Source organism: Lethenteron reissneri, chromosome 44 (genome assembly GCF_015708825.2).
Source record: "Lethenteron reissneri isolate LAM-NWPU_2019-01 chromosome 44, ASM1570882v1, whole genome shotgun sequence".
NCBI classification, from domain to species: Eukaryota; Metazoa; Chordata; class Hyperoartia; order Petromyzontiformes; family Petromyzontidae; genus Lethenteron; species Lethenteron reissneri.
This window is the reverse complement of record NC_083822.1, coordinates 6,285,180-6,301,480: the sequence shown is the minus strand read 5'-3', so window position 1 is coordinate 6,301,480 and position 16,301 is coordinate 6,285,180. Positions and strand designations below refer to the sequence as shown.

General features: G+C 48.5%; 1 protein-coding gene across 5 annotated transcripts in view; it reads right to left on the bottom strand.

Moving 5' to 3' along the window:
• Positions 1-16,301, bottom strand: part of LOC133353500 (glucagon receptor-like) — a 68,117-nt gene that overhangs the window by 13,200 nt on the left and 38,616 nt on the right. For all 5 annotated transcript variants that reach the window (XM_061569787.1, XM_061569789.1, XM_061569788.1 and 2 more), the window contains 7 exons: positions 15,497-15,612; positions 14,420-14,526; positions 13,163-13,319; positions 9,463-9,622; positions 7,437-7,497; positions 4,337-4,406; positions 337-425 (listed from right to left, as the gene is read on the bottom strand). In XM_061569787.1, coding sequence (XP_061425771.1) covers positions 337-425; positions 4,337-4,406; positions 7,437-7,497; positions 9,463-9,622; positions 13,163-13,319; positions 14,420-14,526; positions 15,497-15,612 — 760 coding nt within the window. The remainder of the gene's footprint in view (positions 1-336; positions 426-4,336; positions 4,407-7,436; positions 7,498-9,462; positions 9,623-13,162; positions 13,320-14,419; positions 14,527-15,496; positions 15,613-16,301) is intronic.

Sequence of the window (16,301 nt, the reverse complement as noted above, 5' to 3'; positions counted from 1 at the left end):
GCCGGCTTTAATAAGTACTTGAAAACAGCACTCACCACAACTGCCTGTTCAAGGCTACATGGGGGATCTTCGTCTTTGCCGTTCAGCAGCACTTGCAAGGATTAGTTCCATAACAATGCCCTTCCTGCAGCGAGCTGCTTCCACTGCACAGTTTACGAGTTGGTCGCCACAAATATGAGTCTTTTCATGTGCCCCGCATGCCAATGTTGGTTTTTTCAAAAGTGACGGTTGGATATTTTATGCTTTTTATTACACTGCCAAAACCCAAAGTTGGCCAAGGTTTGCGCGGTGCAGTGTCCCTTAAAGGACACGGCTCTGTGAGGAAATGCAACGCACCTGAATTTGAAGTCTGTGTAGCCCATCTGGTGAGCTCTGAGCTTGGAGGTGATAATTTTGAGTATTCTTATGAACATGATGAAGTTGATCTGCAAACACACGGCCAATGGGTCACATTCGCAAACGACACAAAGTCTTGCGTGGCAATATAAAGAGCGCCCATTAAGGTCATCATGAGCATCATTATCCATAATAAAGGCTTTTGGATTAGATCGCGTAAATATAAATGTGTCGCAACCCTCCACCACCCGACGCGGCCAATCAGTCAAAAATGTGTCACGTTAACAAAACTCTAATTAGTTACTTCTTCAGCCCACCGGTGTGTTTGAAGAGTGAATCTACAACATTTCGAATTTGAGTACGACGTTTCGCTGGTAATTACATCCAGCATCGTCGGGCGATTTGGCAGAATAGTCTTAAATAGTGCAGGACAAAGTCATCATTGAACCCCATCAGGTTTCGAGATCAGAAGCGGAGGTAGGGGGTGTATTGTAATTATATAATAGATCAGTAATCAGTTAATTAGTATGTGATTCCTCTATATGGAAATGTAATATGTATTGTGTATTATTTAATGATACGCTTCCAGGCTGCGCTAAGTCTGTAGCTATCAGAGCGGGTAAAATAATTGGTATTCATCTCAATTTCAATGGATTCTCTAATTAGTCTTGGCCAGTTATTATTAGTTTTGTATAACACTACAACGTTATCAAAATCATTATGAGACCTCCTTTGCGTTATCAAAATCAATTGAGTGTCTTTGTTGGAAAGCATGTTCTGCCACTGCCGACAGTTGTGTTTGAGATCATTTAGTCTTATGCTAATGTTACGTCCCGTCTGTCCAATATAGCAATTGATCCGATATACACCTATCATCATCTCTGCGGTGTAAACCCCTTTCTTTACGTTCCCTCCCTTGGCTGTCACTCTGTAGTTATCCTCGGTCACCGGTCATCACTTGCAACAACGTGTGGACAGGTCCATAAAAGGTAATGTTCACTTTCTAAATAAAATATTTGTAAATGTAGGTATCAGTTTAAACTGCGCAGTTGAAATGTTGGGTCACGTGTTCCCTGGAGAACTTTTTCTTTTTTTCAAACGCAACAATTTTCGAGCGATCTTCAGCTATCCATGAGAGAAGCGTCTAAGTATAGTAGTAGGTTTTTACCCTTTTAAACTGGTACAAAACTGATACCTTTATACAAGGCATCATGTTTGCAATAACCACAACACAAGTAGTCAAAAATGCAAACAAAAAGAAGCAACTCTGATAATGATAATAATATGCACTGTCCTTGAAGTTGATTGGTCCACACCCGAGACAGCTTTCTTTAGAGCCTAGTCCCCATTGGTGTTGGACCAGATGACACCAGAAGGCGCACAACTCAAACACAGTGCAATATCAGAGTATTGAGAAGCGTTCAAGGCGAGCAACCACAGCGCTGGAGATGCAGCAGATTAGTTTGGGTCTCTCAACATTCTCGACGAGATTCACGTCGCAACCGACACGGTTTGGGGACGTGCGGATGTTTAAGAAGGATGAGGCTCGTGCGACGAGACTGCGCGCCGCGTAGTTTGACTGACCTTGCTCAACTTGCTGTCTGATTTGATGGGGTTGTTTTAAACAAACGGATGCTACCTCTCGCGGACGTTCTGTAAACGCGATGTGCACTTGTCCGGCTGACACGGCGCACACGTGAGTCTGGGGCGCTGTGAGCGCAGCCGTGCGCTTTGCCTAAACCTCCTCCAGCGGCGATGTTTTCAACCTCAGCACCCGCTGTTGTTATGTTAAATTAATGAACCAATTCCTGCGCTTTGCCGATCTACTGCTGGATGAATACCTCCCCACGCCGTGCAGTAAAGGAGGTTGCTATATCGTTTTTCCCTCGGCCGGTCGATGAGGAAGAATAAGTTAGTAGAATATAATTTCCCCCGCGTTTATTCGAGCCAATCGTGTAACGTACCCTTTTCTCAACCAGAATCGCTGCACGAATGGCCGCAGATGGAGCTGCGCGGCGTGATTGATGCATTGTTTTCACCACAGCATCCTGATTATAGCTGTCTGTAATTCGACGGAATCCATCACGAGTAGATTATTTTGACGTAAAATGTATCGCTGCGTGCAAAGCGCCTATATTTATTTGGTCGACAAACTGTAACGATGTTTACATTTTTACCCTGTACGCAAGTAAGACTTTTTTTTTGGGAGGGTGGGGGGGGGCGGGAAGCACGCGAGTACCCTTTTTATCTGTCCTTCCGACAAACTTGAATTTGAATAAAAGACGTGGAGTTCAAATTGAAAAGAAACAAAGTGAATTGGAGACCTGGTAATATTTTAGTTATTAAATTTAAAAAGACACACGGGGGAGTGGGAGCAGAAAGGAGTTTAGCGTTGCACGTTTCACGGATGCGGTTATGAGTAGAGAAACCACCAAGCTACACGCAGCAACACTTTGGATCAAATCATTCTCACATCCATCCTCGCCACCCCATTGCATTTGCCCCCCCCCCCCCCCTCAAACCCACAACCCCCCATACCACCCATTTACCGCATGTTTTGTAAACTTAACGCTGGCCCGCGGAATGCGTTGCAAATTAATGGCCCATTTGGCAATACCAACGTTGGTTTTGTACATATAATATACAGCCCTAGTCTGGGGACACTGTCACATTCGTCATATTTGCTTTTGTGAGCCATCACCAGCTTTTCTCTGTCCCATTTTCAGGCGACCGACACATCCCGCTGTCTTCCAATGAGTGCAGGGAGGTGTGGTCATTGTTGGGTGAGGTAGGGTTGAGAATTAGAATGCTGTACATTTCAACACCAACCTATTACTAAACCCGTGCCTCAAAAGTTTAACTTTTGCACAATGTTTATACAATAACTCGTCCTCAAAACATCTTCGGAATTGATTTTTACTTTGCAAAGATATGCTGGAAGGGTGCATTAACCGAAATGCAGGTGATGACCTCAATCTTTGCTGGGGAAAGTTACGGCGCATTAATTTTTGTGTTTGCCTCTTTGCAATCTTCAGCGGGCAGTATAAATGTCCAGAGAAAGATGATGACGCGGAATTACTTCTAGGTCACAGCACTTAGGATGAGTAGGCCAAGTCACCCTTGAAAAAGACCACCACAGTATAGCTAATGGGCTTTACTTAGGTACTGAACATCTGACATCGGACTTCTTCTGATTTTTTTCCATACAGCGTCGAGGAAGCACTCAATGTGACCACAGGAAAACGGGGACCTATGGTATTGGCCATGAGCGATGTAGAACCTATGAACTTTGAAAAATATTCTTGGTTCGTTTGGTAAAGTCACGTAGAAGGGAAATAATAATAATAAAAACAATCATCAGGTGTGAAAACCACACCTGATGATTGCTTATATTGCAATCGAAACGTCGTGAGAATGTTATTGTTTTATTATTATTTTCGTTCTACGTGACTTTACCGAAAGAACTAAGAATATGAATCCCTGCAGTCACGAAAGCTTTGAATCGAAACTTTGAATAAGGTAAACAAAAACACCTGCAAAAATAGATTGTCTCACACCACCATCAGAGGGTATTCAACCAGATGGCTCAGTGGCAAGACTGCAAGTTCAAATCTTAGCTGCGGGTTGCCTCAGCCCATCATCCTTCTGGAGTCAATAAAATACCAACCACTTTGTGGGTAAGTCAACAGTGATTGCATGATGGATAGACTCGCCCCTACAATCGGAACGTGGCATATACACCACTGGTTCAGGGCTGTGAAGAGGAGATGATCACTCCCTCAATGCTCACTTGAATGGGAACTCACTTTATTGACTTTGGATGGTAGTAGTGCGCGAAATCCCACGCAGGCCTTAGTTCACTCGTGCAATGCAGTTCCATTCATGTTTGTAGTTTGGAGAAAAACAATTGCATCAATCACATCTGTCGGACGGGCTGGCTCTGGCTTCTACTCTATAAGAATGTGCAATGCAATGTCGAAGGGGAGACACGTGTTCTCACCAGAATGGCGAGGTGTATGGGCGTGCGGATGATCCACCAGTAGCCCATGTTCTCATTGTGCCCCCAGCACCTGTGATTACAATGCCATGTCACCAACATCAACATCATGCTATATCACGATCATCATCATCATCCATACCATGTCACTATCATCAATATGGCCTAACACGTTCGCCGCTCGTTACCGAGGTTCCTGGGTCGAATCCAGATGTCTCCCTGATCTTTACTTCCGGTGTAGTAACCAAGTCATTACAACATGCCACCTGCTTCATGGTGGACATTAAATATCCATAGTAGACATTGTTTACGTGACAGGCCGTACTTGTCATCTGTGTTGGGTGGTGGTAGCGGGTAACAACACTTTCATAATAACGCAATCAAACCCCCCAAAAAATATTTATTTTCGATTAAAGATCCCCTGACGTCATACACAATAATAGGCCGTTATGTGCCGGCGTCAAGATTCAAATTTTCCTTTTCAAGTGCATAAAAACTAATGAAAGTTCAGCATTGTTTGCACATTCCATCGGCCACGTGACCGTCTAGGAGTCCACCATTTCAGCAGCGCTGATCCAACACAAGCAAAACTGTGCCTGTCCCTGCTGATGCGGAACTCAACGTCGCATGAATCAGGCTCGCTCGAACCAATGCTGGTGAACTGCCAGATGTTGCTAGGCATGGACCCCCTCTGTTACATATCGGTCCTTACTCAATGCAAAATGATACAGCACAAGGCAAGGACCTGTTCACCCTCATAGTGAATCTTATGTCACGTGAAGCGGTGATTGCTGTGATGTTGGCTGGGAATATGTAGTTTGTGGTTGTTTCTGTTGTTGTTGAGGTTTTACATTGTGACAAGAATGGTTTCCACAGTATCTTGTTCTGACTGTTGGTATTCAACTCTGGGGAGTTGCCTGTGGTCAAATCACAGAGTATATAGGCCCATCTCGTCAGATCTTGGAAGCCAAGTAAGCCTGAATAGTGCTTGAATGGGTAACCGTCGTGCACAAACGGGTTGCTATAGGCTGCTGTGGGGTTATGTGGTGAGCAGCCGAGGGCAATTTCAGCGAAATCCATTGCTGCTCTGTGCTTCTTCGCTTCCACATCCACGCTCCCCGCCTTCACCAACCCAAACTGACTAGCGTGGCGAAGTATGGTCAAATAACTCCCACGACTCGTACGGTGTGAGAAGGCCCTCATCCAGCAGTGGATTGACAAACGGGCTGCACGTGTACAGTACATGGGGGAGGGGGGGTGATCCGAGTTTGATGGGTTAGGACATGGCAAGGCTTACGGGCAAAGGTGCATGTCAAAGCTAAAGGCCAATTGTCAGCGTAACAAGACCTGTTCAGTCTGCCCGAATCTCTCGTCTTCTGCGTTCATGTGTTGTGTCGGTCAGCAATGTTAATGTGTTCATGCCGAGGTTTGTGGGTACGCCATTGTGGAGCGTTGCAGGAGCAACCGCATGGTGAATATCTGAAAATTTGCCGGCGAACGTTGGAAGTGCGGTCCACAGTTTAACATTGGTGAGCGCGTTCACCCATAATTGACTCAGAAAGGCCTTGCTGAATCTCAGGACTTTCGTTCAGGAGAATTGTTCCATGGGATGTTTGGCCAATTCCATTCAAGAGTGTGTTTTTTGTGTGTAAGAAAGAGGAAACAGGAGAAAACCCACCAAGTATATTTGAGACGATAACCACTCAAAACTTCACGAAGATGAAATCAAGAATGTGTGTGTTGCCATAATAATAGTTTACATTTGCAAGCCGCATTTCATATGTAGATCCAATGTGCCATCTCTTAGCCTGGCAGGTTTGTGCGTTTCAAATATCTTTAGATGATCCACCAATCTCTTACTTCCAAAGCACCGAATCACAGGTGCATGCCACAGTGGGCAGCTACCTGCCAATTGGCAGGTGTGGTGGAGTAAACCACCACACACACCACTCCACCTTTGCCCCCACTGAGCTGATGTAGCCCGAACCACATTTTAGGCTGAGTCGACTTAGAAGATGCACAAGTCAGGTTCAGATTCCAATTGGTAGGCACATAACGATAATCAATTCAAACTGATTCCCATGTTTGCAATATATGTGTGGAATCACGCATGTTGTCTTTTATTTAATTATGAAAATGACAACGTGTGTGCTACGTGTTGGCTAATAGAACGGACACAGCAGAACAGGGAGGGGGGCGGAACCAAGGAGACAGAACCAAAGAAACTCACGATACGGATGTCACAGTACAAACTCGGGAACAAGAATTGTGGCTCAAATCGAATCGGGGCAACCGATTCGTGACAACTCATCATTAATTGCCGACTGAATTCCACCACTGTTGTGGATACCGTGGCCAGGAATTGAACCTGGTGGCCAGGACCTTAGCACAGTGCATAACCCACTGCACCACCATCACCACCACCGCACCAGATAGTCCATGATATTTCACTGGTCGGCACCACCCAAGGTGGAATAACTTTCGCGGTTCCAATTTCTTCACGTGTCAATATCAGTGAATTACGCGATGACCATGTTGAAATGCGTGGGTCAGCAAGTAATCCACTCTTATTCACCGAAAAAAAAATTTCCACGCTGCACCCAGGTACTCATTTAAGGCTGAGCCGACCTAGGGAAAGGCTGAGGACCGGTTCTGATATCGCTCTCCACAGACATCATCCTCACTTGTATAACAAAGAGACAAAAATCCCCCATATAGACTTCTCATATAGCCTTCCCATATAGCCTTCCCATATAGCCTTCCCATATAGCCTTCCAAAATAGCCTTAACAGACTTTAGGGGCAAGTGCTGTTAGCGAGCACCTATAAAGGCCGAGGGTGTGGGTGGCCAGCACCACGCCCGACTGCCTTTGTCTCCCTAGTGGCGATCTTTACACACCGCACCAGGTACTCAATTGAGGTTGAGTCGACCTAGGGGAGGCCCAGGACCAGTTCAGATAATCGTCACTGGTGTTGGCAGTGAGCGGGAATCGAACCCGTGTCGCCGGGTTCATAGCGCAGCGCGCTAACCGCTACAATACCGCCCCCCCCCCCCCCCCCACTATAACACACGCACACACACACATATGTATGTTCACACTTACTCTGTATTTTCCTTCAAATATTTCAACACCACCCAGGGAGCCACGAACAGCACGGGGGTTCCTGCAGATGCGGCCGCAGTGCCGCGCCACCGGCAACACAGACACGGAGCAAATCACACACTACACAGCACACCCCCCCCCCCCCCCACCTGAAAATCATAGGCGCCTTGTAGAATGTTTTCGCCGAAGGGCCGGCTCGAAACGTGCAAAATCCACGGCTTCGCAAATCAAGGCATCTCTTAAACAATGCACACGAGGACGTAAATATCCCGGCTAACGGTTTATTTTGACATTGGATTGTCAACAGCGCAAACGCAGAGCAATGCGCGGTGGGGGGGGGGGGCGGCAGGAGAAGGGGTGGGGAGCGCTCGCATGTCTCGGTGGGAATCAGGAGCAGCCCCTCGCCACTGCCCGCGTCGTCGTCGTCGTCGTCATCATTGCCACGTGGTTCGGGGGGGGGGGGCAGTCGGGGGGCAGCGTTGCCAAACGGCCTTACGGAAAGTTGACAAACAAACCTCAGCGATGCTGAATGTCACTAGATCAATATTTTTGTTGTTGTTGTTGTGTGTTTAGTTTGTTGTCCTTCCCCCGCATCTCCGATTAGCACGGTTGGCTACGTACGGTGCAAAAGAAGTTCAACATACATACATTCTAAAGCCATTGAAAAGTCACTGAACAGTTTTGCCATAGTTTACCATGCATAAAAACGCAGTTAACCATGGGTAAAGAGCAGTTTACCATGCGTAAGAGCAAGTGTTATGCATACTAAACTGAAAGCTAAAGGTGAAAACCTCTAATTGCATCCTCATGCCTCTCCCAGGCAGAGCTCGAGTAAGCCCCTCTAAAGGGTGTTTGCCATACTCTTCCATGTTGGCCAGATGTCTTGGAAAAGGTGACAGTGCCGACGCTTTAGCCCATCACACGTGATCTGCCCTAAGACCAAGTGTGACATTACCCATTTATACTGTGGGGAGGGTGGAGATAGGAGGAGATTTCCAGATAAAACCAGAAACTTCTGGATTGGAAGCCCAATTAGCTGACCGTTACACCACTGTGACGGCATCCTGTAAAAGGACCACATTTGTCCATCAAACCGATTGGAATGGCTACTGAATCCAGAAATTACCCTTGTATAGAAAGCCGCTAGATTTGTCGCTCGTCACGTTTTTTATATAAAGCTACGTTGCTAAGGAAAATGTAAGAGGGCCCACGCTTTACCCCAAAAAACGTCACGAAGATTGTGTGACAAAATCGCCAAGTTGATACCACCGGGGAAGAATCAGGAGTGACACTTTACACTGGCCAGCACCATGTCTGCTCATTGGCTCTAGGCGATGCCCTTTGCTTAGGTACCAGCCTGTGATCATTATCACTGCGTACATAATCATTATCATTATTCACCCTATGCAGAAGATCGAGGCTTCAATCTGCCATGAAGCAAATGGGCACAACTCCAAACCGCACAAGCCACGGCAGATGCGGATACTTGGTCAGCACGATAGGAAAATGCTAAAAATTATCCGGCAGTGTGCGGCGACGGTGGTAACGCAGAAAACGACCGTGGGACATGGAGCGACTCAACGCCCGATTCACAGACACACGAAAGAGGAAGCGTCAAAGCGATCTACTGTGCTACTCCTGACGCAATCATCTGGCTCAACCACCCAAATGTCAAATTAGAGTCATCACTCTACATCAGGGGTGACCATTCTGTAAAAAATCAAGAGCCAAAATTTACTCTGTCAGTTCTGCAAAGAGCCAAATGTTTGTGTTTCAGTGTGTGTGTATATGTAGACAGTTTTCGGCACAACACGGGGAGATAGTCATTTGTCTTTGCTACTGTCATAGGACGTTCTACGTTATGCCCCTTCGATAGAGTTGGTGGATTAAAGAGCCGCATGCGGCTCTGGAGACGCAGGTTGGACCACCGCTGCTCTAGATCAACATCAGCTGTACGAGCTCACTACTTTGAGGGGGGAGAGTTCGAAGGGGGTGGGTGCAGGGAGTGTGGTGAGATGTGACCCACCCCAGCCGACGGCGAGGTACACCTTGAAGTAGGTCTCCTCGGAGAAGACAGGCACCACGAGCAGCGTGTGCAGGTACACGCCCTCCACCAGCAGCCAGTAGTAGTTGGCGACGATGCAGTACTGCGTGAGCACCTGCGCCGTACGGCAGCCTGCCGCCGCCTGCACGCGCCGCACACGCACGCACGCGAGTGAGGTGAGATGTTAACTCCCTCGCCTGGTACACAGGAGGTCGCGGGTTCGATCCCGACCCTGACGCCCGCTATATATTTGGAGTTTGCGTGTCTCCCTCTCTCTCTCCCCGTGGTCGCGTGGAATTTTTTCTCCGGGTCCTCCGGTTTTTCCCTGCACATTTAGAATCAACATCACACGTTTAGACTATTTGGCTGCTATGTATTTTAACTTGATAAGCCACATCGCTGAGCTCACATTTGTGGCCAGGTAGCTTCGTAAACATATATGTAGCTCAGTGGGCCTTACCTGGTAAAACAATAAATAGTTTATATAGTATCCAGTAGAGCGAGCGGTAGAGCGAGCAAGAGCGAGCAGCTTACCGATGGAAGGTTGCGAGCTCAAATGCTGGTTGGGGGTTGACTATGCACAGCATCCCTCTGGGGTCGATAGCAAGAATACCGCTTCGTAAGGAAGTCCAAAGTGGTTATCCTAAGGATAGCCTCGCCCTTATCGTATAAATGTGGAATGTTCATCACTGGCTCAGGACTGTAAGCAGAAGATGAGCAGGCAATCACATTGGCTTGGTTGTCTCCACGTAAACATGGTGTATGGTCTTGCTTTTTGCGTTGAACGGAGGTCCCATATTTTAAAATGTAGCCCTTCTTACCAATAACATCTGGTAATCCAGCAGCATTTGTTTAATGAGTCTGACTGCTGATGAGACCCAGAAGGTAAAAAAACCAGTCCACAGTCTGCTTGCTTAAATGCAGCTTGATAATTGGTTCTTTACCCTTCTATCTGGCAACAAAACTGACACCTTTTTGCAAGGAGTCATGTTTGCATAGACCGCAATACCTGCAGTCATAATACAAACAAAAGAACATAACTCTGATAATGTGCACTGTCCTTGAAGTTGATTGGTCCACACCCGAGACAGCTTTCCTTCGAGCCTAGTCTCATATGGGTTGGACCAGATGACGCCAAAAGGCGCACAACTCAAGGACAATGCACCATCAGAGTATGAGAGCTCGGGGCAAGCATCTACACTATGGGGACCTCATTTGCCAGTAAAAATATGATAATTGGTTCTTTACCCTTCTATCTGGCAACAAAACTGACACCTTTTTGCAAGGAGTCATGTTTGCATAGACCGCAATACCTGCAGTCATAATACAAACAAAAGAACATAACTCTGATAATGTGCACTGTCCTTGAAGTTGATTGGTCCACACCCGAGACAGCTTTCCTTAGAGCCTAGTCTCATGGGTTGGACCAGATGACGCCAGAGTTGTGTTTTTTGTTTGCATTATGACTGCAGGTATTGCGGTCTATGCAAACATGACTCCTTGTAAAAAGGTGTCAGTTTTGTTGCCAGATATAAGGGTAAAAAACCAATTATCATATTTTTACTGGCAAATGAGGTTCCAATGGTGTAGATGCTTGCCCCGAGCTCTCATACTCTGATGGTGCATTGTCCTTGAGTTGTGCGCCTTTTGGCGTCATCTGGTCCAACCCATATGAGACTAGGCTCGAAGGAAAGCTGTCTCGGGTGTGGACCAATCAACTTCAAGGACAGTGCACATTATCAGAGTTATGTTCTTTTGTTTGTATTATGACTGCAGGTATTGCGGCCTATGCAAACATGACTCCTTGCAAAAAGGTGTCAGTTGTGTTGCCAGATAGAAGGGTAAAGAACCAATTATCATATTTTTACTGGCAAATGAGGTCCCCATAGTGTAGATGCTTGCCCCGAGCTCTCATACTCTGATGGTGCATTGTCCTTGAGTTGTGCGCCTTTTGGCGTCATCTGGTCCAACCCATATGAGACTAGGCTCGAAGGAAAGCTGTCTCGGGTGTGGACCAATCAACTTCAAGGACAGTGCACATTATCAGAGTTATGTTCTTTTGTTTGTATTATGACTGCAGGTATTGCGGTCTATGCAAACATGACTCCTTGCAAAAAGGTGTCAGTTTTGTTGCCAGATAGAAGGGTAAAGAACCAATTATCATATTTTTACTGGCAAATGAGGTCCCCATAGTGTAAATGCAGCTTGATAACATTGGTCTGGAAAGCCTTGAGGCTGATGGACTCACAATATATAAGATAACTACACAAAGACCTACGCAGACGAAGTATCCGATTCGTTCCGGTTTGGGCTCATCAATGGGTGCACTTTGTATGAAAACAGAATGAGTGGTAGCTGTCCACAGTAAAGCGACCAATCACCCCCCCTCCCCCACCCCAGCCTAGCCCCCACCGATTTACACGCAACTCCGACAGGCAAATGGCAGGGCATTAGGGGCACATTTTGGAAGGCAAGGGCACATTTTAGAGATAATCCCTCTCCAACCAACCCCTCCCCCCACTCCACCCTCCACAACATCCCACGTCCATCGCCCACTCACCCTGCCCCACCTGCTCGTGATTCAGACTTGCTCCCGAGGGCTTTTGCGGCGAGTGACCTTTAGCTGCCCCCACGCAAATACAGCACGCACTCCAAGAGCGTCGCATCCGCTGCAGCCCGGTTCACGACAGCGACCCCTTCGTAGCGACGCCTGCGACCAGATCGGCCGCAACGCGTCCGATCGCGTCGGCTCTCGGAAGCCAAAGCGGGCTTTGAGCCTGGGCCGAGGCTCTGACTGGTGGCCGCCGTGCACAAGAAGGTGGCAGTTGCGGGCGTGGGGGCTGGTGAAGGCACCGTCAGGACGCGGCAGCGCCACGATGCGTGGTGAGTTGCGTCCGGATTCTCGGGTTTGATTCCCGCATGGGGCCACTCGTGTGTTGTCCCAGCCAAATGGAGTCACTCGCCCACCTTGTCACTGAGCGTCATCCGAGTCTTTGGGTTTACCCGCCCACCTCGTCATTAATGAGCGTGTCTCTTGCCGATTGATTCACTCACCTGGCTACCTCGTCACTCATGAGGGTCTTCATCGTCGATGGGTTCACTCACCCACCTCGTCACTAATGAGAGTGTCCCTAGTCGGTGGGATCACCCCCCCCCCCCACCCACCTCGTCACTAATGAGGGTCTTCCTAATCAATGGAATCACCCACCCACCTCGTCACTAATGATGGTCTTCCTCCTCAATGGAATGACCCACCCACCTCGTCACTAATGAGGGTCTTCCTTTACAATGGAATCACCCACCCACCTCGTCACTAATGATGGTCTTCCTCCTCAATGGAATGACCCACCCACCTCGTCACTAATGAGGGTCTTCCTTTACAATGGAATCATCCACCCACCTCGTCACTAATGATGGTCTTCCTCCTCAATGGAATGACCCACCCACCTCATCACTAATGAGCGTCTTCCTGATCAATGGAATGACCCACCCACCTCGTCACTAATGAAGGTATTCCTGATCAATGGAATGACCCACCCACCTCATCACTAATGAGCGTCTTCCTGATGAATGGAATGACCCACCCACCTCATCACTAATGAAGGTATTCCTGATCAATGGAATGACCCACCCACCTCATCACTAATGAGCGTCTTCCTGATGAATGGAATGACCCACCCACCTCGTCGCTGATCAGGGTGCCCCAGTCCATGGACTCGCCAAGGGGCATATCCCAGCGCGTCTCCAGCAGAGCGTCGCGCACCAGGATGGACGCCGCTCTCAGCATGAAGGAGGCGAAGAGGTTCGCGTGGATCGAGTTGCGGGTGCAGTGAAGCCTCCTGGGCAACCACGAGCACGCGATTCGGCGATGACGCGACCAGAGCACGCAATCGTGCAATCGCACGAGCACACGATCACGTGGTCACGCGATCACGAGAAGACGCGATCACGCAATCGCACCGCCAGCCACCTCCACCACGGTAGGATCCGTGTGTTATTGCGGCCTCCTGCGAAGGGGCCCCTCTGAGCTGTTGCGAGTGACGGAGGGGTGCTCCAGGGTTGATGCTTGCGACACTTGTGTACGCATTGCCTGGACTCTCTTCTCGTATCATGAGCTCAAGTGATTGCTGACTTTGTTTCCATTCCTTTATCGAAATTAAAGTAAAAATGTGTTTCTCAACGTTTAGCGCATTGAGATGATTACTGACTTTTTTCCATTCCTTTATCGAAATTTAAGTTAAAATGCACTATCAGAGTAATAATTGTACTATTTTTACAATTATTATAGAATGTATAACTTTACTATAATAAATTATCTAAATGCAACCGCATCTCAAGAAGATCCATTTTGTTTGTGAGTTAGGCCACGTGGTACAGTTTATTTATAAAATACTTGTCAATGACCCTCCACCACCCGACAAGATTGTCACGTTTACAAATATGTTATATATACGTGGCCAATGTATCAATCAAAGTCTGCCCACTAAAACAGCAGGAATACGCACGACTGGAATTGAAATCAAACTGCTCTGAGCTTCATCGGGTGGCCAACTCAGCGCTCAATTTCCGAGTGTTCACGAAGCAACTTCATGTGGAGTGGCAGCCAGTGACGGGCAGAAGAGAGGTGGACAGTCATGCGACTGGACTCGAACAGGGGTCGGGTCTCAGTACTGTGAACGATTGGAAGGAAATGAAATTCCAGAAACAGACAGCAGAGAAGAAACGACATCCCCTATCAAAATAATTTTGTCAGGAAGCCTTTCAATATTGACGCGGAGATCATGTGCAAGGTGGGGGGGGCAGAGTGAGATGAAAGCGGGGAGAGGCAGGTGAGACTGGGTCAGACGGGGGGGTGTCGGGGGGGAGTGATGACAAGGGGAGGAAACGTCTCAAATGTCTCAGGACCCCGAGCGGTCGATGGGCTCGCTGCCGCACGCACCTGAAGGACAGCAGCACGGCCAGCGCGATAGTGAGGACAGCCAGGGACAGCGAGTAGCCCACGGTGTACATCGTCTTGTAGCCACTCAGGATCTGAGACTGACCGGACTGCCGCACACACAAACGCCGTCGCGACACCAGCGATCGTCTGTACCCATGTGCGTGCCTCGACGACACACGCCCCCCCCCACATCCCCCTCACCCCCCCTCACCCCCCCCCCCCCCCGTGTTTCTTTAGAAGGCCCCTCAGGTAAAGCTTTTGGGAGCCTGAGTCGTAGAATTGGGATCCTTTTCATCATTCAGCGCAGGGAGCACACTGAATGGGATCAACATTCGCATTTATATGAACTAAAGGTAAAGATTCCCCATATAGCTTCTCACAGACTGTTGAGGCAAATACTGTTCGCGAGCACCTATGAAGGCCGACCGCTCCCCACACATAGACACACACGCATCCTTGTGCCTCGATGGGTTCAGGGGCCCTTTCCTCCCTATCCATGCAGAAGACGACTTAAATCATTTAAATGGCTCTTGTTGTGATGCACAAGAACACCCAAAGACAAACATACCCCGTATAGCCTTCAACAGACTGTTGGGGCAAGTGCCGTGAGCGAGTAGCGGCCTATGAAATCTGGCACGGCCACACGAGGGGTGGGGGGCCAGCACCACGGAGACACACGAACCCACGCACACACACACAAGCGCGCGAACACGCACGCACAAGCGCACAAGCACACGCACGCACACACTAGCGTGCACACGCACGCACACACACAACACACAAGCGCGCACATGCACGCACACACTAGCGTGCACACGCACGCACACACGCACACACAAGCGCGCACACACACACGCACACACACGCGCGCACACACACGCACACACAAGCGCGCACACACACACGCACACACGCACGCACACAGTAGCGTGCACACGAACGCAAACACTAGCGTGCACACGCACGCCCACACACACACGCATTCACGCACACAAAAACACGCACGCACACTCACGCACACACACGCACACACAAAAACGCACGCACACGCACACCCGCACACACAAGCGCACTCACCTGCTCCCCGACGGGAGGGTCCGCGCACTGGCTGAGGTCGCGCCACGGTTGCCCGTCGCTGTCCGTCTCCCACTGCCCATCGGGGCCACAGCGCCTGTACGCGAGGCCATGGCGGACTGGACAGGCACATGCCGAGCTCCGTTAGTGGAGAAAGCGAGCGTGACGGCCGGCGCTCGGAGACGCGAGCCGGCCGTCACCTCGTCGATGACGCACCGTCATCATCATCGTCGCTGCCGGAGTCACGATAAATGTTTATGCCGCCGTGCATTCCAACCCCAGGAGGAATTTGAGCGTTTGCCACTGCGGAGAACTAGTTACAATTTTTTTATCACAAATGTCTCGTGATTATATCAACAGGGTATCTGTAACTGGATATCCCTATAAAAGGCCCACTGAGCTATATAGCTCTTATTTCAGAAGCGACCTGGCCACAACTGATTTTCCCAACGAATTGGCTTATCATGTGGACATTCATAGCAGCCAATAATTATCTAAATGCGTCTTTCTAAATGTGGAGGGAAAAAACCTTAGGGCCCGGAGAAAATTCCACGCGACCACGGGGACAACATGCAAACTGCAAATACACAGGCATGAGTTGTCAGGATCGAACCCACGACCTCCTGTATACCAGGCCAGGTAGTTAACATTTCGCCACAGGTGGTGCCCTTCTATTCGTATAGGCCAGGGGTCGGCAACCAAAATAACAAGAAGAGCCATTTATTTCCAATTCGGTACAAAATTCAGTATTTCAAGAGCCGCAATGCATCTGAGTACATACTGTACATACGTACATATCGTCAAGAAG